Here is a 25,834-nt window from a genome sequence, read left to right as displayed (position 1 = left end):
TGTTTACCTTAAAAGTCTCTATTAGAGCAACGTAACATCGGCAATAAAAAGGGACGCGGTGGCTCAGCGGGTTAGGACGCTGAGCTCGTCGATCAGAAGGTCGGCAGTTTGGCGGGTCGAATCCCGAGTGCCGCGTAGCAGAGTGAGCGCCTGTTACTCGTCCCAGCTTCTGCCAACCTAGCAGTTCGAAAGCACGTAAAAATGCAAGTAGAAAAATAGGGACCACTCCGGTGGGAAGGTAACAGCGCTCCGTGCGCCTTTGGCGTCTAGTCATGCCGGCCACATGACCACGGAGACATCCTCGGACAAGCGCTGGCTCTTCGGCTTTGAAACGGAGATGAGCACCGGCCCCTAGAGTCGGAAATGACTAGCACGCACGTGCGGGGGAACCTTTACCTTTACCTTTAACATCGGCAATACTTGGTTAAAGCCGAAATCTGAATTCCCGTCCCCTGAGCACAATCATATTAAAGCATAGTTCCCTCCTTTAGTTAGCCGTCCTAAATCACATTCTCCAATTAGTCTGAAAGGTAAGTTTTCCCTTCTTCGCTCAACCCGCCAGTTCTTATCGGCCTCTTGTTACATACAACCTTGAGAGTGCTCTGCTGCTAGGTTGTTATGTCTTAACTAATCCCCCCCCCCCGTGCATATTCTTCCTTCCCATCTTCATCTAACTTTTCACTCTAAAAGTGATACACAAGTAGAAATATAAAATAGCGGCTTCTTCCGCCTTTCGTCAAAGCAAGAAGATCCGATGTTAGCAGCGCTGACACTATGCTTCAATTGGTTCAAACTGCAGTGGCCTGTTTTTTTTTTTGCAAGCCTATTTTTACATACGTGTCGCCTCCTTTGTGGGTATCTGCGCCGCCTGCCGGTTTGTTTTTGGGTCCAATTCGAGGTGCTGGTTGTCACCTTCCAAGCCTTCTGTGGCCCGGGATCTCTTTTCCTAGTTAGATCCACCCAATCCACCAGGGCGGGGAGTCAGGGGACGTTACGGGGTCCCCTCCTTTGAGGAGGTCCATCTGGTGGGATCCAGGAGGAGGGCCTGCTCCGTGGTGGCTCCCTCCCTGTGGAACATCAACCCTGCGGTGATGAGATTGGCCCCCCTACTCTGAGAAGGATGAGTTGGGTGGCCATATGAATTTTCTTAATAATAAATAAAATGTGAGTTCGAATTGCCCGGGGATGTCAAAAGCGTCCACAGTCCCCCAGGGATCACTTCACAAAACCCCAACTTTTAACTGCCTTGAAGTGCCTTAGTTGAGTAAATGGCTCCTACCCTATGAGTAACCTGTGAGTGGCTTAAATCCAGTGAATCCCGCTGGAAGGATTTGAGCTTGGACGGGATCCTAGAGGCCATCCAGCCCAAACCCCTGCTCAGGGCAGGAATCTACTGGATGACATCTGGAGAAGAACCCACCAGGTTTTGTTCCGAGTGGTCCATGCTTGCGCAGTTAGGACCTTCTTTAGAACTGAACGCCTGGGGAGCTATGAGATTGGACAGCCATTGGACAGCCAATGGTAAAGGGTCTCCTGCTTAAACGGGGCTGGACTAGAAGATCTCCAGGTTCCCTTCCAACTCTGTTATTTTGTTCAGAAGAGCCGTTTTCTGTATCCTCCCCTAGAGAAAGGGGGTTGATCACCTGGTGGGACATCTCCTCCAAGGACCAATCTCCTTCTTCCCCACCTGGTCAGCCTTCTCAAGGTTAATTGTGACCAAATACTTGATATTCCTTCTCATTGATTACTTCCGGCCTCTCTCCGTCCATCTGCAAGTGCCAATAGGACTTCCAATGGTTTGGAAACCTTAATGGCTAACAAAGTCCTTGCTGTGAGCACAGAGGCTCAACCAGGTCAGTTAAAGTCCTGATGTCTGGGTTCACGTGACAGAAAAGCCGGCTGGCTGACTTTGGGCCAATCACCAGGAGACGGTGAGTTCTAGTCTCACCTGAGACACAAAAGCCGGCTGGGTGACTTTGGGCCAATCACCAGGAGACGGTGAGTTCTAGTCTCACCTGAGACACGAAAGCCGGCTGGGTGGCTTTGGGCCAATCACCAGGAGACAGTGAGTTCTAGTTTCACCCGAGACACGAAAGCCGGCTGGGTGACTTTGGGCCAATCACTAGGAAACGGTGAGTTCTAGTCTCACCCGAGACACGAAAGCCGGCTGGGTGACTTTGGGCCAATCACCAGGAGACGGTGAGTTCTAGTCTCACCCGAGACACAAAAACTGGCTGGGTGACTTTGGGCCAATCACCAGGAGGTGGTGAGTTCTAGTCTCGCCTGAGACACAAAAGCCGGCTGGGTGACTTTGGGCCAATCACCAGGAGGCAGTGAGTTCTAGTCCCGCCTTAGGGACATTTCACACTGGAGACAGTGGGAGATGCTGCTGCAGAGAACGTATCTGTTTGGCTTTAAAATGCCCAAGGAAATGCTAGCAAAGGAGGAGAACTAGCAAAGGGTCACCACCCATTTTCCAATTCTGTTTTGGGCTGCTGCTTCTCAGCCTTGGCCATGTTTAGCTGGGTGGACTACGACTCCCAGAATTCTGGGAGTTGAAGTCCACCGGTCCTAACGTTGCCACGGTGGGGAAGCAACTAATGCAAAGGGATGCCTATATAAAAGGATGGCATTTTACCGAACATTTAATTCCTCCAGTTGCTCTTTTACTACTACTACTACTACTACCACTTGGAAGGCGGATCTGAAGGCATCCTTGGCTGGTCCTGGGAAATGCCTCAGTTGAGCTGCATGCAAGCGTCAGCTCCAAGGTACCTCCCAGCAACATTCCTATTCCTATTCTTTTCTTCTCTTTTCTATATTTCTATTCTATTTTATTCTATATTTCTATTCTATTTCTGTTCTGTATTTCTATTTTGTTCTATTCTTTTCTTTCTATTCATTCATTCTATTCTATTCCTATTTCTATTCCTATACTTCTATTGTTTCTATTCTATATTTCTATTCTATTCTATTCCTATTTTATTCTATATTTCTATTCTATTCCTGTTCTGTATTTCTATTTTGTTTTGTTGTTCTGTTCTTTTCTATTCATTCATTCTATTCTATTCCTATATTTCTATTCTATACTTCTATTTTCTATTCTATATTTCTATTCTATTCCTATTTTATTCTATATTTCTATTCTATTTTATTCTATCTTTCTATTCTATTCCTATTCTGTATTTCTATTCTCTTGTTGTTCTGTTGTTCTTTCTATTCTATTCTTCATTCTATTCTATTCCTATATTTCTATTCTATTCCTATACTTCTATTCTGTTTCTATTCTATATTTCTATTCTATTCTTTCTATTCCTATTCTATCTTTCTATTCCTATTCTGTATTTGTTCTGTTCTGTTGTTCTGTTCTGTTCTATTCTATTCCTATATTTCTATTTTATTCCTATACTTGTTTGTATTCTATTTCTTTTCTATTATATCCTATTATATTCTGCATTTCTATTCTATTCTAATTATTATTCTATTCTATGCTATTCTATTCTTTCCTGTTGTTCTGTTCTATTCTATTCTATTCCATTTGTTCCATATATTCTATTCTATTCTATTCTATTCTATTCTATTCTATTCTATTCTATTCTATTCTGTATTTCCTATTCTATTCTATTCTATTCTATTCTATTCTATTCTATTCTATTCTATTCTATTCTATTCTATTCTATTCTATTCTATTCTATTCTATTCTATTCTATTCTATTCTATTCTATTCTAATCTATGAGGACCCAGATTGTTGGGGGCAATAAGCTGACTTTGTAATAATGCCGCTTGGGGGGGGGGGCGAAAGCCCTAATAAACAGGCATATACATAGAATGAAGGCTATTGCTAAGCACATTGATTTGTGCTTTAAATTGTAAGCCGCCCTGAGTCTTCCGAGAAGGGCGGGATATAAATGGGATTTTAAAAAAAGATAATCTAATCTAATCTAATCTAATCTATTTTGGATGTGGTTGCCTGATCTGGAGCGACTTCTCCCAGTTTAGACAAAACTACTTTTCTAAGATAAAGTCACAAATAGCCTGGGGCCAAAACGAAGCATGACTCTCCCTGTAGCTCCACACACGTGTGTTCTTTAGCACCTGGGAGGCTAAAATGGACTGAAGGAAAGCGGGTGATGAAATTCACCCGAGAATCAAGAGAAACAGATTCTGCTGCTAAATGCACTAGCTGGAGGAATCCAGCAGAGGGCGATCTGCCACAAGGAAAGTCCAGGCCTGGGGAGAGAGAGATTGGAGTACAAAGTCCTTGACATATAACAATTCGTTTACTGACCAAAGCTACAAGTGCACGGAAGAAAATGACTTATGCCCGTTTTTCACACTTTACGACCGTTGCAGCATTCCCCACGGTCATGTGATCAGAATTTCCATCCCTGGCCATTGACTCCTATTTGTGACGGCTGCAGTCTCCTGTGATCCCCTTTGGCGGCCTTCTGACAAGCAACCTCAAACGGGGAAGCCGGATTCGCTTAACAACCGCGCGACTTGCTTAACGGCAGCAGCGATTCGCTTAACAGCGGCGGCCAGGAAGGGGGCAAAATTGGGGGCAAAAACTCACTTAACAACCTGTCCTACTTAGTGGCGTAAATTTGAGGGGCCCAATGGTGGCCGTAAGTTGAAGGCTACGTGTAGGTTGAAAGTTTGAATCCAGTCAGCGAAAAAACACCCGTTCCCTTTGAAAGCAGACCCTTGAAATCAAGACTCAAGATCTTGGTGTTTGTTTGTTTTTTTTAAATATTTCTTTTTTTTTTTGGAAATATTTTAATAGTTAATCGAATGTTCTACAATCTTACAGTAAATATCGTAGTTACAAACTCTTGGCTTAAATCTGTCCCGGAGAGATGGCTATTTGATCTTCGGAACGAAATCATGAGCGTATGGATTTACACGTCATCTTCACAAATTGTGACTTGAGGGTTTTGGGGGGGGGGGGTTGGGGGAGGGAAATCGGGGAAGGGGGGGCTTTTCCAACACACCAGTTCTGCCCCACTGCCCCCCTCCCTCCGCTGGGTGAAAAACCTTAAGATTGAAAGCGTGGAAGACTCTCGTTTCCAGTAGGAAGGTTTTAAAAGAGATTTTAACGGAATTAAACTCCGCGGGCCGGATAATTAAGAGAAAAATATTTCCCATCTCAAGAGCCCACCGTCTTCGGCAATGGACTGCGTGAACTGCAAATTATTTTAGGGAAGAAACTCCAAATGTAAGGTAGTCCTCGAAATAATAATAATAATAATAATAATAATAATAATAATAATAATAATAATAATAATAATAATAATAATAATAATAATAATAATAATAATAATAATAATAATAGCAGCTGGAAAGGACCTTGGAGGTCATCTAGTCCAACCCCGTGTTCAGGCATTTTTACTTATAAGGGTTCATTTAGCGACCGTTCAAAAGAACCAGAAAAAAAGGGACTTGTGAACAATTTTCACAGTTTACAACCACTGCAAGTGGTGGTGGTGATGTGATCAAAATTAAAACGCTTGGCAACTGGCGTGTACTTATGACGGTTGCGGTGTCCCAGGGAGTGACATGATTCCCTTTTGTGACCTTCCGACAAGCAGATTCACTTAGCAGCCACGTGACTAACTGAAAAAAAACCCCCACAGCGATTCACTTAACAACCGTGGCAAGTAATGTCATGATATGGGGCAAAACTCCCTTAACAATTCTCTCTCACTTAGCAACGGAAATGTTGCTGGTCGTTAAGTCGAGGACTGCCGATAATGAATTCAATGCATCCACTACAAAGGGTTCAGCCTGCGCCTACAACTCCCCAGGCCCCGAAGCCGGATTACTAACTTAACAATAGCAGTGATTCACTTCACAACTGTGGGGGGGGGGAAAGGTCATAAAACGAGGCAAAGCACAAATAACTGTCTTTGCTTCGCCATGTAAATTGCGGGCTCAATTGTGGCCGTAACTCGAGGACTAATGGCATTCCCCGCAACGAGAATCGATGCGTTCCGAAGGGTTCTCCGTAGCCTCCCCAAAACATCCGAGCCATTCAAGCTTGCTCTAGAGGACAGGTGGGCAACGGTGGCCCCTTTACAACCGCTGGACTTCAACTCCCAGAATTCCTCAGCCAGCAACTATGGCCCTTAATGACCGCTGGACTTCAACTCCCAGAATTCCTCAGCAAGCAACTATGGCCCTTAATGACCGCTGGACTTCAACTCCCAGAATTCCTCAGCCAGCAACTATGGCCCTTAATGACCGCTGGACTTCAACTCCCAGAATTCCTCAACCAGCAACTATGGCCCTTAATGACCGCTGGACTTCAACTCCCAGAATTCCTCAACCAGCAACTATGGCCCTTAATGACCTCTGGACTTCAACTCCCAGAATTCCTCAGCCAGCAACTATGGCCCTTAATGACCGCTGGACTTCAACTCCCAGAATTCCTCAGCAAGCAACTATGGCCCTTAATGACCGCTGGACTTCAACTCCCAGAATTCCTTAACCAGCAACTATGGCCCTTAATGACCGCTGGACTTCAACTCCCAGAATTCCTCAACCAGCAACTATGGCCCTTAATGACCGCTGGACTTCAACTCCCAGAATTCCTCAACCAGCAACTATGGCCCTTAATGACCGCTGGACTCCAACTCCCAGAATTCCTCAACCAGCAACTATGGCCCTTAATGACCGCTGGACTCCAACTCCCAGAATTCCTCAGCCAGCAACTATGGCCCTTAATGACCGCTGGACTTCAACTCCCAGAATTCCTCAGTCGGCATGGAAGCCTGAGCATGGCTGATTCAGGAATTCTGGGAGTTGAAGTCCACGAGTCATAAAGGTGCCACCATTCCCCACCTCTTCTCTAGAGCAAGCATCAATCGTGCAACCCCATCCCACAAAAAAAAACCCCAAATAATACTTAGGGTAATGGCAGAACGAAGCACTGGGGCGGGGAGAAATTCAGCCTCTTGGCGATGTATTTACGGCAGCTGCAGAGTCCCGGGGTCAAGCCCTTGCCACCGGCAGCCTTCTGACAAGCAGCCGACGAGGGAAGCCAGATCCGCCGAATGGCCAAGAGATTCATTTAACGACAGCAACGATCTGCCCAACCACCGTGAGCAAAAGGCATGAAATCAAATTGGAAATCAGTTAACAACGGCCTGGCTTAGCTACATTTCCGACGGTGGTCGTAAGTCGAGGACTACCTGTATAATTCCAGCTTTTTTTTCCTGGCCACAAGTATCTGGCTCTCAGGATTCATGACGGGGTCATTCGGGGGGGGGGGGAGGGAGGCCCTCCAAACGCTACCCAGCTCTGTTGGCTGAATGCCTTCATTCCCCGCCCGATTTCAGATTATACACTTTATACAACTATATACAATTGGACGTCCGAAGGCTGAGAACAGGACTGCTCGGAGCATCTTAATGAGGACCGGCTGGATGGACATCATGCCAAGCGGTTCCCCTAGCATCGCACCAGCGAAAATGGGCACCGTAATACCAAAAAAAAAAGCAGAATAAAAGAGCTGGAAGGGACCTTGGTGTTCTGTACCAGCCTGCTACCGGCCTTGCAGAAAGGCAACCCCTGTACAAACGGCAGAGGCTGGAAAACGTCTGCCAAGTTTATTACACAAACAAACAACAAAACATGAAACAAGATACCGGAGCTTTGATCCTCAAACGGAGCGGTTGCTTTCAGCAACCAGCCCTTCCCCAAACACTCCCTTTATTAGAGTTCAGGGCGTGGCCTCCCTGTGCCTCCTTCCGAGAAGTCCCACAGCCTTTCTCTGCTTGCTCCTGCTTGACTGCCTCCTGCGGCGGGCGTCCTTGAACAGGGCCAGCTGTGGGTCATCATCATCCGCACTGTCGGGCTCGCGCAGCTGAGTCTCCACCAAGTAAGAGGGCCCTGGCTGGGGGCTCTGCGAAGCCTCCAAGCCATCATCAGCAAGTTCGTCTTCAACACCCTCCTCCTCCCCCTCGTCTGAGTCATCCGAGTCATCCGACCCGGCTGCCGGACCCACAGGCTGACCCTGAATCACAACACTTGGAGGTCATCTAGTCCAACCCCCTGCTCAGGCAGGAAACCCTACACCATTTCAGACAAATGGCTGTCCAGTCTCTTCTTAAAAACCTCCAGTCTTGGAGCATTCACAACAACCTGCCTCCAGAAGCGGTGAATGCTCCAACACTGGAGGTTTTTAAGAAGAGACTGGACAGCCATTTGCCTGAAATGGTATAAGGTTTCCTGCCTGAGCAGGGGGTTGGACTACATGACCTCCAAGGTCCCTTCCAACTTATTATTATTATTATTATTATTATTATTAATTATTATTATTATTATTATTATTATTATTATTATTATTATTATTATTATTATTATTATTATTATTATTATTATTATTATTATTATTATTATTATTATTCTGGAGGCAGGTGGTTCCCCTGGTTAATTGTTCTCACTGTCAGGAAGTTTCTCCTTAGTTCCAGGTTGCTTCTCTCCTTGATGAGTTTCCATCCGTGGCTTCTTGTCCTGCCTTCCTTCTTGTCCTGCTATGGAAAATCGCTTGACTCCCTCTTCTCTGGGTTAGCCCCTGGGATACTGAAACGCTGCTATCATGTCACCCCTTCTCTTCCTTAAACTGGACATCCCCAATTCCAGCAGCCGTTCCTTCCATGTTTCAGCCTCCGGACCCCTGATCATCTTCGTTGCTCTTCTCTGCACTCTTTCTAGAGTCCCAACATCTTTTTTTACATGGTGGTGACCAAAACTGGATGCCACGTTCCAGGTGTGGCCTTACCAAGGCCTTGTGAAGTGGTATTAACTCTTCACGTGATCTCGATTCTGCCCCTCTGTTAATGCAGCCTAGCACCGTGTTGGCTTTTTTGGCAGCTGCCACACCTGGCTGGCTCCTATTTAAGGGACTGTCCACTAGGACTCCGAGATCCTTCTCGCAGTAAGTTCCTAGTGAGGGCTGGACATCCTACCAAACTCTTCTCCTGGAGTTGCCCCAATGAGAACGGGCACCGTGACCACATCTCTCTTAAGTCCTGACAATCCCTGGCTCTTTTCTCTGTAGGATCCGCCTTCAGCTGTGCTGGCTACGGGAATTCTGGGAGTTGTAGTCCGCCCACATACAAGCTGCCAAGATTGAAGCCTTTCTCCCTATCTCCAGCCACATTTAGAGTCTCCTTCCTTCCTTCCTTCCTTCCTTCCTTCCTTCCTTCCTTCCTTCCTTCCTTCCTTCCTTCCTTCCTTCCTTCCTTCCCGAAAGCCACAACTCTCTCCAGAAGCTATCCAGAACTCCTCAATCTATCTCAGCCGTTGAGTAGCTCTTGAAAGCTTCTGGACAGAGACCTGGAACTGAACACAAACCGATGCCAGCAGGATTTCCAACTTGCCCAATTTCCTAAAAAAAAAAAAAAAGGGTCCTGGCCACTCCAGAAGGACCCCCTGGGTTGGGCACGGTGGACGCGAGGCAGAAAGGACGTCAACGTCCAAGTAGAGGAGGGTGGTCCTTCCGGAGGCCTGGAGGACAGATGGAATCCCATCCTGGCCCGGTCCCAACCTTGACCGCACCCAGCTGAGTCCCGGCTGGAGATAATCTTTCTTGACAGACTGGGAGGTCATGGTGATCTCCAAGCGAGTCCACGCGGCCCATGGATTCTCCTTGCCAGGATGGCCTCCTTCTTCTGCTCGGTTGGTTTGAGGACCTTCCATTCTTCTGGCAGGGACTTCCCTTGGTCCCAGGTTGTGGGGAGAAACATCTCAAGTTCTACCTTTCCAGCCCCAACACTGGGGTGGGGGGGGTTTCCCTCTCTGTTCTCCACTCCCAGGTGGGTTCAAGACAACTTTCATTCGGGGGCTTCCACACATCAACCAGGATCTCGGCAACGTTTTGCCACCACCCAACGGCTGGAGATTCTGACGTTCCCTCGAATGATGGGTCAAGAGGGATGGAGAACCCAACCTGGAACCCAACGAGACCAGAGAGGTCGTTTTTTTGGGGGGGGGGCTGCCCAGAGAAAAGCCCCGGAGAGGAAGACCACGTTAATCCACCTGGAATGGGTGGGCAGAGATGAAGTTAGCTTGTCCAAGCCAACCACCATCTCCTCACTGTTCTTCTCCTCCGTGCTGAATTTCTTCCAAGCGAACCTGGGGGGGGGTGTGTGTTTCGATCGTCTGCTTCAACCTCCTCCTGACAGGTAGTCCTCAACTTATGACAGTCTGTTTAGTGACCGCTCAGCACTGGGGAAAAACAACTTGCGACCCTTTTTCACACTTAACAACCGTTGCAGCATCCCCCGCGGTCACAGGGTCAAAATTTCGGACGCTCGGCAGCCAACTTGTATTTATGACGGTTTCGCTGTCTCGGGGCATGTCTCTGTGTGTGTGTGTGTGTGTGTGTGTGTGTGTGTGTGTGTGACGTGATCTCCTTTGGCGGGCCTTCTGACCAGCAAAGTCCACGGGGGAAGCCGGATTCGCTTAACGACAATCTGACTAACTTAAAACAACTTGAGCGATCCGCTTAACAACGGTGGCGAGAAAGGTCGCAAAACGGGACAAGAGCTCACTTAAGAAATGTCTCACACGGCAAGGGAAATTTGGGGCTCAGCGGTGGCCGTAAGCCGAGGACTACCAGTACCACTTCCAAATTTGGGGGGGGGGAGGCGGGCAAAAGCCTGTTTTTTCCCCCAAACGACAGCCGCAACCGCGGTGGCAAAACTGTTTTTTTTAAAGCATCAATGCATTAATTAAAAAAGAGGTAGGATCTCAGGGTCCTGGCTGCCATTTTGACTTTTTTGACACACACCCCCCCCAAAAGGACACCCCAATATCAGCCCATGCTAATGTAAAAACTATCCCTTTTCTTTCAAAGGCGGGAGGGGGGGAATGGAGATGTGGTTTCTGTCTGGGGGGGGGGTTTCTCTAAAACCCAGGTGGGCCGTGCCACGTATCCCACCTCCTCTGGCCGCACACAAAGCGCCGAGATCCACGTTTCAGTGGGAAACGACCCACGGAATCCCGAGGCCTAGCTGGACAGCAGCCATTTTCTTCAATTGCGCTGTGGAGGAGTGTGAAGAAGGGAGGGGGCGAAGGGGGGGGAGGGCTTCCCCTGGAGGAGGGGTGGGTGGGTGAGGAAGACCTGGGCTCTTCTTGGTCCCTCCAGAACCCTAAAGGTGGAATTGTCGCCCACACACTCACACACACACACACACACCCCGAGGAACCCGCGTGGATCATGAACGGAGAGATGGCCTCAGGGGGTCCCGGCGATGCTCAATGGAGGGAAATGGAGGCCAAGGTGGCGAAGAAAAGCAAGGATATGGTGCAACGGAGCGGACCCTGGAGGGAAGGGGAAAGGGGGTGGGGGTGGGGGGCGAGGGGAGAACGGCCCGGCTTTGGCCCCAGAAGTCAAAAATTAAATGCAAAATTAAAACCCGAAAGAACGCGTTGCGTGACCCTTGAGATGGGGTGTGTGTGTGTGTGTGTGTGTGTGTGTGCGTGTTTTGCTTTGGCTGGCAATGCCCGGGTACCCGGGGGGTGGGGTGGGGTTGCTCCTTCGCGCCCGGTTGCACCCGATGTCTTGACTCCAGATCTGTGGGGGGGGAGAGAGAGAGAGAGAGAGAGAAGGAAAAGAGCAGAGTTTTGAGAGAGCCGGGTTCGAATTGCCCTCTCCCTCCAGGCCGAGGCTGTTGCGGCTTCTCCGTCTTCCAGCTGGGGGGGGGGTCACATTTCGGCTTTTTATCCTCGGCTGCGCAATTAAAAGAGGCTCTTGGCGTTCGGTAATTTCTCCGAGCTCTCGAAAGGCTGTGTTAGTTTTAAATACTGCGTGGGTTCTCTCCTTCCTTCCTCGCTCCCTCGCTCCCCCTGCCTCTTTCCCCCTTCCTTCCTGTCTTCCTCCATCCCTCCTTCCTCCTTCGCCTTTCTTTCTTTCCTTCCTTGCTTCCTCCATTCCCCCACCTTCCATCAATCCTTCCTTCCTTTCTCCCTCCCTCCCTTCTTCCACTCTTTCCTTCTTCCTTCCTCCTTTCTCCCTCCCTTTCTTCCTTCCCTCCTTCCCCTTTTCTCCCTCTCCGTTCCTGCTTTCCTGCAGTACACCCTCCCTCTCCCTCCCTTCCTTCTTCCCCTTTCCTTCCTTCCTCCATTTGCTCTTCTCCATCAATCCTTCCTTCCTTACTCTCCCTTCTCCCTCTATCCTTCATTTTTCATTTCCTTTCTTCCCTCCTTCCCTCCTCCCTTCTTTTTCCTTCCTTCCTTCCTTCCTTCCTTCCTTCCTTCCTTCCTTCCTTCCTTCCTTCCTTCCTTCCTTCCTTCCTTCCTTCCTTCTCTTTCTTTCCTTTCTTTCTTTTTGTCTTTCTTTATTTCTTTCTTTCTTTCTTTTTCTTTCTTTCTTTTTTTCTTCCTTCCTTCCTTCCTTCCTTCCTTCCTTCCTTCCTTCCTTCCTTCCTTTCTCTTTCTTCCTTTCTTCTTTCTTTCCTTTCTTTTCTTTCTCCTTCCTTCCTTCCTTCCTTCCTTCCTTCCTTCCTTCCTTCCTTCCTTCCTTCCTTCCTTCCTTCCTTCTTTCCTTCCTTCCTTCCCTCCTTCTTCTTCTTCTTCTTCCCCCAATCTCCATAAAAAGACAGAACCCTTTAAGACACTTTGCCAGCAGGCAACTATCCACCCTAAAGACTAGAAAAGAGCTGGAAGCGACCTGGGGCATTCTGGGAGTTGAAGTCCACCCATCTCAAAATGGCTCAGGTTGGGAAGCGCTGCTCTAGAGCAGGGCTCTGCAAACTTGGCAACTTTAAAAACCTGTGGACTTCGATTCCCAGAATTCCCCAGCCGGCATGGCTGACCTGAGACATAGTGGCCAGCTTTGGAGAGCCCCGTTTCTAGGGAGATCCAGAGCGGGGGGAAATGCCACAAAATGAGGCTTCTGGCCCTTGAAGTCCACCCCGCAGAGAGCGCAGCAAACAGCGGGTGCAAAGGGACAACAGCGCTGCAGGACCACCCTTTTCCGACGTCTAAGCCAAGCTGCAACTCTGGCATCACAAAGGCCCATTTTGTGACCGAATCCTTCCACAGAGGTTTCTCAGAAGAGGCAGGAGCCACTTCTTCAGTCACTGGCATCTCCTGCTTGAGAAGGGGGCTGGACTAGATGGCCCCCAAGGTCCCTTCCAGCTCTGTGATTCTTTCTACCCGCTTCAAAAGGATGAGGGTCTTAGACAGGGGTCTTTGATGACTCATGGACTTCAACTCCCAGAATTCCTCAGCCAGCGTGGGGGAACTATGGCCCCTTCGTGACTCGTGGACTTCAACTCCCAGAATTCCTCAGCCAGCATGGGGGAACTACGGCCCCTTCGTGACTCGTGGACTTCAACTCCCAGAATTCCTCAGCCAGCGTGGGGGAACTACGGCCCCTTCGTGACTCGTGGACTTCAACTCCCAGAATTCCTCAGCCAGCATGGGGGAAGTATGGACCCTTCGTGACTTGTGGACTTCAACTCCCAGAATTCCTCAGCCAGCATGCCTGACTGAGGAATTCTGGGAGTTGAAGTCCACAAGTCATCAAAGGGCCAGGTTTGAAGACCCCCGGTCTTAAGACGTCCCTGGGGCCAATTGCTCCGTGCCTGGCCTTCCCCACCCGCCATCACTGCTCACTCCTGGGGAAGGCGCCCTGCTACTCACATGGACTGGCCAATGGAATTACCAATGGGGAGGGATATAGCTGTAGGTGGGGGTCCCCTGCGCCCGGTACGTTGGCACTGAGACGGGGTGCGCCCCCAGCGCGGTGTGTTGTGGGGTCGTCAGCAGAGTCCCTGTGACGGGGGAAGGAAAAAAAATTTTTTAGAACGGCCGCCGATAAGATTCCACTGTTTCCCTGAAGCATGCAGCTTGGCTCACTGTCTCGAGCTGCCAGAGAAACCTCCCCAGCTGGCTGTTGTCCTGAGGGTGGCCCCCAGGTGGGTGGTCAGCCTGGTCCAGAATCTGCTTGTCTGGTCTTGCCTTAAGGTCTAACTTGGGAGCTACAGAATAAGGTAGAACTCAGCACCACTTCTGGTGCAGAGCTAGTCCTCAATTTACGACACTTCATTTAGTGACCATTTCAACTTACAACGGCACAGGAAAAAGCGACTGAGGGCCATTTTCCACACCACCGTTGCAGCATCCCCCTGCGGTCAAATGACCAAACTGCAGACACTTGGGCAACTGACTCGTATTTATGACGGGTTGCAGCGTCCCTGAGGGAGGGGGGGTGTCGCCCGATCCCCTTTTGCGACCTTCTGACAAGCAAAGTTAAGCCAGATTCGCTTAACAACCGGGATACTCCCTTAACAACGGCAGTGATTCACATAAGAAAAGCAGCAAGGGAGATCCTGCAATGGGGGGGGGGGGGCAAAAATTCGCTTAACGACTGCCTCGCTTAGCGACATAAGTGTTAGAATTGGGAGAGGCCGATCCATCCGCTTTGCAGCCGTTTTTTCTAATCGAACAACTGCAGCAATTGGCTAAACAACTGGGGCAGGAAAGGTGGTAAAATGAGGCAAGACTCATTGAACGGTAACCATCTGGCTTAGCGACGGAAAACCGGGGCTCAAAAGTGGTCGTAAGTCAAGGACCGCTGTAAATGAATTCAGTGCATCGATGATGGAGCGTTAAATCTACTCCGACAACTCCCCGGGGCCCCAAAGTCCACCTGGCTGAGCAGGATGGGGCCTGCAGTCCAGCAGACGGGAGCGAGAATTAAAGTTGGATAATGCGTGCGTGTGTGTGTTGTGTGTGTGTTGTGTGTTGTGTGTGTGTGTGTGTGTTTCTTTGCCTCGGCCCTTTACCTGCTGACATCGCCATAGTTGCCCCGGCCACCATCCCCATGGCGACGCTGGTCCTTGGAGCGGCGACGGGCGCTGGGTAAATCGCCGAAGGGATACTGTTGGGCTGCACCACCGTAGTGTGATGGATGACGTGAGGCTGGGCTGCGTAGACGGGCTGTGTGTAGTATGCCCCCTGTATGAGGCGAAAGAAAGGTCGCTAAGCGAGACACCTCAGCGATGGCGCCAGGGAGCTCCGTGGGGGGGGCGAAGTCTGCAGGAACCGGCTGGTTTGGCCCAGTTTTATCCCCCCCCCAACACCCAACCGCAACCCTCCCCATTCCAGACGCTGCTGGTTAGCATCGCACGAATCTTTCTCGTCCATCTTTGGGTGGGTTTTTTTTGCCACCTTGCAACTTGAAGAGGGGTGGACTTCAACACCCAGAATCCCCACCCCCCATAGTCCTTCCTTCCTTCTTTCCTTCCTTCCTTCCTTTTCCTCCTCCCTCCTAGCACTGATGATGTTACCTAGCTGGGTCATGAAACATCTGCAAGAACACCGCCAAACTTAAGAGAGCACCAAAGACCCCACAGTCCCTCTCCTCTTCCTAGAACTGATGCTGCTACCTAGCAGGGTAATGAAATGTCTGCAAGAAAACAGCACCAAGGACCCCACAGTCCTCCTCCTCCTCTCTGCATACCCACTCCCTCCTAGCACCGATGATGTTACCTAGCTGGGTCATGAAATGTCTGCAAGAAAACCACCAAGCTCAGACAGCACCAAGGACCCCACAGTCCGTCTTTTTCTTTCTTTCTTTCCTTCCTTCCTTCCTTCCTTCCTTCCTTCCTTCCTCTTCCTCCTCCCTCCTAGCACTGATGACGTTACCTAGCTGGGTCATGAAACGTCTGCAAGAAAACCACCCAGCTCAGAGAGCACCAAGGACCCCACAGTCCGTCTTTTTCTTTCTTTCTTTCCTTCCTTCCTTCCTTCCTTCCTTCCTTCCTTCCTTCCTTCCTTCCTTCCTTCCTCTTCCTCCTCCCTCCTAGCACTGATGACGTTACCTAGCTGGGTCATGAAACGTCTGCAAGAAAACCACCCAGCTCAGAGAGCACCAAGGACCCCACAGTCCGTCTTTTTCTTTCTTTCCTTCCTTCCTTCCTTCCTTCCTTCCTTCCTTCCTTCCTTCCTTCCTTCCTTCCTTCCTTCCTTCCTTCCTCTTCCTCCTCCCTCCTAGCACTGATGACGTTACCTAGCTGGGTCATGAAACGTCTGCAAGAAAACCACCAAGCTCAGACAGCACCAAGGACCCCACAGTCCGTCTTTTTCTTTCTTTCCTTCCTTCCTTCCTTCCTTCCTTCCTCTTCCTCCTCCCTCCTAGCACTGATGACGTTACCTAGCTGGGTCATGAAACGTCTGCAAGAAAACCACCCAGCTCAGAGAGCACCAAGGACCCCACAGTCCGTCTTTTTCTTTCTTTCCTTCCTTCCTTCCTTCCTTCCTTCCTTCCTTCCTTCCTTCCTTCCTTCCTTCCTTCCTCTTCCTCCTCCCTCCTAGCACTGATGACGTTACCTAGCTGGGTCATGAAACGTCTGCAAGAAAACCACCCAGCTCAGAGAGCACCAAGGACGCCCCCCCAGTCCTCCTCCTCCTCCTCTTCTTCCTTATCTTCCTCCCAACCTGCTGCAACCCACCCTCATTTCTAGCACTGATGATGTTCCCTAGTTGGGTCATGAAACGTCTCCAAGAAAACCACCCAGCCCAGAGACCACCAAGGACCCCACAGTTCAACCCGGAGCTACGAAGACCCCGCCTCTACTGAAACACCTGCAGCTTCTCTCTGCCAGCCACTGTTGGACGGAGAAAACGGGGGGGGGGGGGAACTGTCCCAGACTCACCTGGGCGTACAGGTTCTGCTGAGGGTAGGCACTACGAATGGGGTACATTGCCGTCTGGTAAGGGTTGGGCGACGGAGAGTAAGGAGGCGGGGCGTTATTACTCTGAGTTGGAGGGACTTTGTAGGGCGTCCCAGCGGGGTATCCTGTGAAGAAACAAGCAGACTCAAGGACCGGCAAGGTGAGAGGTGAATAAGTTCCCATCGTCCCCGTCTCATTTGCTCCCACCAAAATCGGGCAGGGCTCTATCAAACGTGGCCCTTGGATGACTTGTGGACTTCAACTCCCAGAATTCTTCAGCCAGCAATTGAATTCTGGGAGTTGAAGTCCATCCATCTTTAAAAAAAAGGATGGGAAACACCGCTCTAAACCGGGGCTCTTCAAACCTGGCCCTTGGATGACTTGTGGACTTCAACTCCCAGAATTCAATTGCTGGCTGAGGAATTCTGGGAGTTGAAGTCCACAAGTCATCCAAGGGCCACGTTTGAAGACCCCCCCTGGCTTTGCACAGTTACCCAGACAGGGACTTGTGGGTGTCGCCCACCGCATTTCAGAGAAGGTTGCAGCGGGACCAGATCCTAGGTCAAAATCCTACACACTTGGGTAGTTTAAAATGTGTGGCCTTCAACTCCCAGAATCCCCTAGTCGGCTAAGATTCTTGTCTTTTTAAAAGCTACCCCCTGCCTCAGGCAGGAAACCCTATACCATTTCGGAGAAATGGCTGTCCAGTCTCTTCTTAAAGACTTCCAGCGTTGGAGCATTCACCGCTTCTGGAGGCAAGGAGTTCCACTGGTTAATTGTCCTCACTGTCAGGAAGTTTCTCCTTAGTTCTAGGTTGCTTCTGGGTTACTATTATTGATCCAGGTACCACCTATACCAGGGGTAGGCAACCTCGGCTCATTTATGACTCACGGACTTCAACTCCCAGAATTCCTGAGCCAGGCTGGCTCAGCTTGGAAACCTCTCACTTTCCCCTCAGCATGGCTGGCTCAGGAATTCTGGGAGTTGAAGTCCACGAGTCATAAAGCAGCCTAGGCCTAAATCAGGGGTAGGCAACCTTGGCTCTTTTGTGACTTGTGGACTTCAATTCCCAGAATTCCTGAGCCAGCCTGGCTCAGCTTGGAAACCTCTCCCTTTCCCCTCAGCATAGCTGACTCAGGAATTCTGGGAGTTGAGGTCCATGAGTCATAAAAGAGCCGAGGTTGCCTACCCCTGACCTATACTTTATACTATATACCGTTTAAAGGGTTTTCAGACTATCGTGGCAACTATCCAGAATGTGGGAAAATAACAGTCCAGAAAAATATTTTCTGCTCCGCTTTGCTATCTAATTTTAAAGCCCTTGGCAGCCTTAACTCACAGCATTGTTCCGAAGCTAAAAAAATCCACTTTTTTCTCTAAGCAGACCCAAAGATAATATATTCAGTCAGGAAATTCTGGAGCTTAAGATCGACTCTCGTGTTTTCAAAATTGTCTTCTTCACCGTGAACCAATGGGAGACTCCATATTTTTAAATATTTCTATACATCAAAACGCCCTTCCTCGTGGGCGTCGGGGTTAGGCTGACATGCAGCGAGACAGATTTTAAGTCTAGCTGTGATTTGAGGTTGCTAAGCTCTTCCGTCCTAAGTTTGGAAATTTATTTTAAAGCTTGGCCCATCCACGAAATCTTCAGCGTCCAAATAAAGGCATTTTCCTCCTAACTTTTACATTACCAGACTGAATTTTGCAGGTTTTTTTTTAATTTAAAGGGAGCTGAGATGTTTTCACAAGCTTTACCTACAGGTACTACTGGGAAAAAAATGGCTTGTGGCCATTTTGTACACTTAACGACCGTTGCAGCTTTCCCAAGGTCACATGATCAAAATATGGCTCTTTTACTCATATTTATGACGGTCGCAGGGTGCTGGGTTCACGTGATCCCCTTCTGCGACCTTCTGACAAGCAAAGTCAATGGGGGAAGCTGGATCCGCTTAGCGACATGATTCACTCAAATGCAGTGATTTGCTTAACAACGGTGGCAAAAACAGATCGCTGGCAAAACTCACTTAAGAAAGTCACGCAAATTTGGGGCTCAATTGTGGTCATGAGGACTACCTGCATTTTAATTCTTAATGATGATATACATTACGGGAGAACTTAAAGCAGGGGTCTTCAAACACGGTCCCTTCATGACTTGTGGACTTCAACTCCCAGAATTCCTCAGCCAGCATGCCTGGCTGAGGAATGCTGGGAGTTGAAGTCCACAAGTCATAAAAGGGCTACGTTTGAAGACCCCTGGCTTAGCGTATTGTTTCTGGATGGCTGGGGAATTCTGGGGGTTGAAGTCCATTCATGCTGACAGGAATTTTAGGTGAAGTCCATCCATGCTGACTGAGGAATTCTGGGAGTTGAAGTCCACAAGTCATAAAAGGGCCACATTTGAAGACCCCTGGCTTAAAGCAAAGGGCTAAAAGTCTTAAGTAGGTACCTTTTATAAAAACTAAGGATGACGTGTGGATAACAGCCCAATGGAGCGAATGAAATGCAGGCAGGTGAGAAATTTGCTAAGTGAGTTTTGCCCCATTTTACGACCTTCCTCGCCACCGTCGTTAAGTGAATCGCCGCAGTTGCTAAGTTACTCACCCAGTTGTTAAGTGAATCTGGCTTTCTCTGTTTGCTTGTCAGAAGGTCCTGAAAGGGGATCACAGGAACACACACACACCCTTTCCGGGGAGGCTGCGACCGTCATTAATACGAGTCGGTTGCCAAGCATCCAAATTTTTCCACACATCAGTGTGAAAAACGGTGGTAAGTCACTTTTTTTTCGCAGTGACGTCGTAACCTTGGAACGGTCACTAAATGGGCTGTGGTTAAGTCGGGGACTATCTGTAACCCCGCGAAAAGCAGAAACACCCAAACAGAAAGAGGCAGATGCAGAACAACAGACAGGACGAACAAACCAACACAGCTACACATACAAAAACAAAACATCTGTTTACCTGGGGCATAACCGGGACCAGTGGTTGTGTAGATGTTAGGGTTGTAGGTCGGGGCTGCCGTGGGGTATCCGGTAGGATAACCTGGAAAGAGAGGAGAGTGGATGATTTATTAGGCTGGAAGGAATGAGGTTTTTTTGGGGGGGGCAAAGTTTTTATTAATTTTTTTTCCCCCGTGCAATTGAGTTGCATTTATTCAACAAACGTGCGGCCTGAGTTTATCATTCACCAATACAAATTTAATTCCTAATCCTTTACTCTTTTCTCCGGCTACCGATAAAAGAAGTCCCAAGTTTGAAAGGATTCTGTTTCTTTCAATCTCATTGTAAGTCTGTCCATTTCTGCACATTCTAGTATTTTTTTTTATTATTATTTCTTTCTCTGATGGCATTTCTTCATTTTTTCCCCCCCAGTATGGTGCGACTGTGATTCTTGCCGCTCTTATCACATGTAAAATCAAGCATGTACTTTGTTTATCACTCTTTTTTTCTGGCATTACACCTAGTAAAAAAAAAGTTCAGGTTTAAAATCCTAACATCTTTTCTTAGCCAAGTGTGTGTGTGTGTGTGTGTGTGTGTGTTTTGTGTGTCCAGCACCTCTTTGCTTTAACACGTGTCCACCATACATGATCATAAGTACCTGACTTAGGTTTGCCTTTCCAACATCTATCGGACATATTTTTAAAACATTTTTGCTAACCTGGCTGGTGGCAAGTGCCATCTATAAAACATTTTATATAGGTTTTCTTTCTGAGAAGTTGACACTGTCAATCTGTCATTTCCTTCCCGCAAGTTCTGGCCATTTTCCTAAATCTACGCTATATCCCAAATTCTCGGCCCGGGGTTATCACCGTTTCGTATTTAACTTGTTCATTTTCCATTTTCAAATTTGGGAAGGGATGACTTTTACCGCCAACACAAGAACAGCAATCAGTTGTTCCCAAGAGTTCTGCTCAAAGCAATAGATCTACAGAATAATGAGTCACGCCAGCCCTGGCTTAATTTATTTATTTTAATTTATCGCTCTCTCTCGCTCTCTCTGCCGTTTCTGGAGTGCCTTTAGAGAGTGCTGGCCTACCTTTTTATTTTATTTCAGGTAAGTTCCTCTCTCCAGGCAGTTTCTGCTAATAAAATCAGCTTTATGGCTTTGGGAAGAAATATAGCAACTCCTGAGGGTTGGTTTTTTTCAGGACGCAGTTTAATCAAAATTGGGGCCCGGGAGGAACAATGGCCGGCAGACACACACACACACACACACACACACACCCATGCACTCCGCAAAAAAGAGGTTTTGCTTTGTTCCTTGTTTAGCAGGATATGTGAATACAATGGCATCTTTCCTGGGTGGTCCTTGGTCCCAACTCTGAGCTGGGTTGTTTTCTTGCAGATGTTTCATTAGCCAGCTAGGAAACATCCTCAGTGCTAGGAGGAAGTGGGGTTTGCGTGGTGGTGGTGGAGGAGGAGGAGGAGGAGGAGGAGGGAGGGCTGTGGGTCCTTGGTGGTCTCTGAGCTGGGTTGTTTTCTTGCAGATGTTTCATTATCCAACTGGGTAACATCATCAGTGCTAGAAAGGAGGGGGAGTTGCAGGGGGGAGGAGGAGGAGGAGGAGGAGGAGGAGGAGGAGGAAGGATTGTGGGGGTCCCTGGTGCTCTCTGTGCTTGGTTGTTTTCTTGCAGACATTTCATGACCCAACTGGGTAACATCATCAGTGCTAGAAGGAAATGGGGATTGCGAGGAGGAGGAGGAGGAGGAGGAGGAGGAGGAGGAGGAGGAGGAGGAGGAGGAGGAAGAAGAAAACTGTGGGGTCTTTGGTGCTCTCTGAGCTGGGTGGTTTCCTTGCAGACGTTTCATGACCCAACTAGGGAACATCATCAGTGCTAGAAGGGAGGAGGAGGAGGAGGAGGAGGAGGAGGAAGGACTGGGGGGTCCCTGGTGCTCTCTGAGCTGGGTAGTTTTCTTGCAGATGTTTCATTACCCAGCTAGGTAACATCATCAGCGCTAGAAGGGAGTGGAGTTTGTGAGGAGGAGGTGGTGGTGGTGAAGGAGAGCGAGAGGTAACATGATCAGTGCTAAAAGGGAATGGGGTTTGTGAGGAAGAGGAAGAGGAGGAGGACCCATCTTCAAAAATGACCCCCATTAGGAAACACTGCTGTAATATGTAAAGCCGGCTCAGTTGAGTTAATGAGACTCACTCCCTGCCAGAATAAATAAACTCTTGATTCCAGGAGTTCATTTTTACAAGTGCTGCATTCAGCCACTAAATCAGGTTAATTAAAATCGGGCGACGGTTCGTTCCGGAGAGGCTGAGGATTAACGCGGAGAGCTTGTCAGGCCTGGACCGCCGAAGCGTCGCCAGAGTGGGCAGGATTCTGGCAATCGAGCATCCGAGTTGCATTGACAGAGACTGGGCAGGGGCATGTGGAATGGTAATAGGGATTTCGTGACGTACGCCGAGAAGAAAACTGTGCACGGTTGCTAACCGGATGGCAGATCCCGGGAGATTTTGCATTTGGCTTCTGAAATGGCGCCCCGGATGGGTCCGTGTCATCAGTGCTTTTCATAGCCAGAACTGATGGAAAGGCGACTCCTGGGGATTCTGTGAGAATGAGGGATTCTGGGAGACGTAGGCCTGGGAAGCATCAGCAAGGGCCGAGATTCTGGAAGAGAGATGGCGTGTTCCAGAGGAGGGTCCGATGAATGGAATGGAATAGGATAGGATAGGATGGGATGGGATGGGATGGGATGGGATGGGATGGGATGGAGAATGGAATGGAATGGAATGGAATGGAATGGAATGGAATGGAATGGAATAGAATAGAATAGAATAGAATAGAATAGAATAGAATAGAATAGAATAGAATAGAATAGAATAGAATAGAATAGAATAGAATAGAATAGAATAGAATAGAATAGAAAATAGAATAGAAAATAGAATAGAAAATAGAATAGAATAGAATAGAATAGAATAGAATAGAATAGAATAGAATAGAATAGAATAGAATAGAATAGAATAGAATAGAATAACAGAGTTGGAAGGGACCTTGGAGGTCTTCTAGTCCAACCCCCTGCTCACGAAGGAATCCCTATACAAACAAGCCATAAACAATATGCCAATTTAGGAAGTACCAATCAAACAGTAAACTACAGCAGTGATGGGTGCTTCTAGAATATTTTATAGATGAAGGCCTACTCTTCTCATATGTAAGTAGCTTGCTCGTAGAGAGCAAACCTCACTCCCTTCTGATGGTGTTCCCTAGTTGGGTCATGAAACGTCTGCAAGAAAACAACCCAGCTCAGAGAGCACCAAGGACCCCACCATCAGAGCAGGGAGATGGGTGGTTAAGATATAAGAATAAATAAAGAGCAAGGCAGCCCCTTTAAACGTGCAGTCCAAGAAAGTTAGGCACGAGTGGCCACGCAAAGCGTGACTGATCAGCTTCCTTCTTTGCAACCGTTCCCCTTCGCCAACCCGCAGGCAGGATAAATCACAGCTAACAGAAACACCCTTCCAAGCAGTTGCAAATTCTTAAAGACTTCGAAAGAATCTCTGGTTCCAACCTGAGCACTGCTCAATCAATCAGAATTGAGCTGGAAGGGACCTTGGAGGTCTTCTAGTCCAACCCCCTGCTCAGGCAGGAAACCCTATACCATTTCAGACAAATGGCTGCCCAGTCTCTTCTTAAAAACTTCCAGTGTTGGAGCTCCCACGACTTCTGGTGGCAAGCCGTTCCACTGGTTAATTGTCCTCGCTGTCAGGAAGTTTCTCCTTAGTTCCAGGTTGCTTCTCTCCTCGATTAGTTTTCATCTGCTGTTTCTTGTCTTCCCTTCTGGTGCTTTTGGGCCAGAAGTCCTCAACTTATGACCAAGGCGGAGCCCAAAATTTCCAGTGCTAAGCGAGACCTTTATTGAGCGAGTTTTACAACCGTTCTCGCCACAGCTGCAGTTATTAAGCTAGTGACACGGTCGTTAAGCGAATTGGACTTCCCTGTTGACTTTGCTCGGTCAGAAGGTGGGATCACGTGAGCCTCCCGGGGACACTGCGACCGTCATAAATATGAGTCGGTGGCTAGGCCTCTTGAGTTTTGACCACCGGTTCGCGTGGAGGCTGCAACGGTCGCACGAGCGGGGGAAAAAACGGTCCTAAGTCACTTTTTTCCCCCAGCCCCATTGTAACTTGTTTTTTTTTTATTAAAGAGTTTTACAAAAAAAAATTTTTTTACAATAAGGTAAAGATAAAGGTTCTCCCGCACACGCGTGCTAGTCGTTTCCGACTCTAGGGGCCGGTGCTCATCTCCGTTTCAAAGCCGAAGAGCCAGCACTTGTCCGAGGACGTCTCCGTGGTCATGTGGCCGGCATGACTAGATGCCAAAGGCGCACGGAACGCTGTTACCTTCCCACCGTAGTGGTCCCTATTTTTCTACTTGCATTTTTACATGCTTTCGAACTGCTAGGTTGGCAGAAGCTGGGACGAGTAACAGGCGCTCACTCTGCTACGCGGCACTCGGGATTCGACCCGCCGAACTGCCGACCTTCTGATCGACAAGCTCAGCGTCCTAACCCACTGAGCCACTGTGTCCCTTATTTTTTTTTACAATACATATCCCCAAAACCCACCCACCCCAAACCACCCCCCTTTCCCCCCGTTTCCCAGAGCTAAATACAGGGTTATAGATATAATAATCATATTCTAACTAAAAATTATCCATAATATAAAATTAACCAAATTCATAATGTGCTTTAACTCCCCTTTAACATAGATACATACAAAGTACTAACACTAAAATTAATAACAATATCCCTCTAAAAACTACTCATAAGCTAAATGGAACTTTTTAGTCCCATATTTAGCCCCGTTGTAACTTCAAACAGCCACTAAATGGGCTGTTGTAAAGCGAGGACCACCTGCGTTTCATGGTACAGAACCGGACGAAGCGGGGTGCCAAATTTGGCGGAAAAGCAAGGAAAACAACTTTGCGGATCCAGCATTTGATTCATCGGCGGGGAACCTCTGTCCTTTTTCTTGGCCCCCAAATAAAAGCCGGATTTGCTGGGGGAGGCGATGGCCCGCTGTGACATTGCCGAAGAGTGTATATTGTGTGTCTAATTTCACGGGTGGTTACACCCTCGATCAAAAAGCCACATTCCCAGACGCCCGGATAGAAGTGAGCCGAGGTTAAGCCTGCCAGGAGATGCAATTAAATTCCAGGACGCTTGCATTTAGACATCTCGCCGTTGATGAGGTGGAGATTATAACAGATGGGGGAAGCAGGTAGCCCCCCCCCCGCTTCACTTCGACATACCTCCAGCGCAACAGAGCAGCCCCTTGCCGGGAAAAGTGTCATGCAACTGCTATTTAGCAGCGGGGTGTGGGGAACGGCGCATGTTCCCGGAGGCCAAAAATTCTCGCCAATCTGGCAGGGAAGCGGGCGGTGACATTCTCTTGTCTGCAAAACGCAGACAAAGTCGTCGACTCTAAAACAATTCCATGCGCAGAGGGCGGCCGGGGGGGGGGGGGGGATCACATCCCTCTTGACCTTGGACTGCCCGATTCACACACCTTAATTGGTTCCAGGCTGCCCAGATGTTCTTTGGGATAACCCTGGGCCGGTGCCAGCAAAATAATAATAATAAGTGTGCCTTGGTAAGGCCACCCTTGGAATGCGGCATCCAGTTTTGGTCGCCACGATGTAAAAAAGACGTTGAGACCCTAGACAGGGGGCAGCGAAGAGCAACAGAGATGATCGGGGGACTGGAGGATAAAACATATAGGGAACGGCTGCTGGAATTGGGGATGTCTAGTTTAAGGAACAGAAGGACGAGGGGGGACATGGTAGCAATGGTCCAATATCTCAGGGGCTGCCCCAAAGAAGTGAAGATATTCTCCAAAGCGCCCGAAGGCAGGACAAGAAGCAACGGATGGGAACTAACCGAAGAGAGAAGCAACCTGCAATTAAGGACAAACTTCCTGACAGTTGGAACAATGAACCAGCGGAACCACCTGCCTCCAGAAGCTGTGAATTGCTCCAACACTGGAAGTTTTTAAGAAGAGACTGGACAGCCATTTGTATGAAATGGTGCAGGGTTTCCTGTCTGAGCAGGGGGTTGGACTAGATGACCTCCAAGGTCCCATCCAACATTATCATCACCATCATCCTCAACACTACTGCTACTACTACTACTATACAGGTA

General features: G+C 48.5%; 1 protein-coding gene across 1 annotated transcript in view; it reads right to left on the bottom strand.

Annotated features, from left to right (window-relative positions):
- Positions 1–8,284: 8,284 nt before the first annotated feature.
- The window catches only part of FAM168A (family with sequence similarity 168 member A), an 85,860-nt gene continuing 68,310 nt past the window's right edge, over positions 8,285–25,834 (bottom strand). The window contains exons 3-7 of the mRNA XM_081327891.1: positions 19,650–19,730; positions 16,672–16,814; positions 14,800–14,971; positions 13,655–13,785; positions 8,285–11,582 (exon numbers count right to left, since the gene is read on the bottom strand). Coding sequence (XP_081184017.1) covers positions 13,673–13,785; positions 14,800–14,971; positions 16,672–16,814; positions 19,650–19,730 — 509 coding nt within the window. The 3' untranslated portion in view covers positions 8,285–11,582; positions 13,655–13,672. The remainder of the gene's footprint in view (positions 11,583–13,654; positions 13,786–14,799; positions 14,972–16,671; positions 16,815–19,649; positions 19,731–25,834) is intronic.

The sequence above is a fragment of the Vipera berus genome, assembly GCF_964194415.1.
Source record: "Vipera berus genome assembly, chromosome: 4".
NCBI classification, from domain to species: domain Eukaryota; kingdom Metazoa; phylum Chordata; class Lepidosauria; order Squamata; family Viperidae; genus Vipera; species Vipera berus.
The sequence above is the reverse complement of the archived record's forward strand: the minus strand, read 5'-3'. Positions and strand labels throughout refer to the sequence as shown.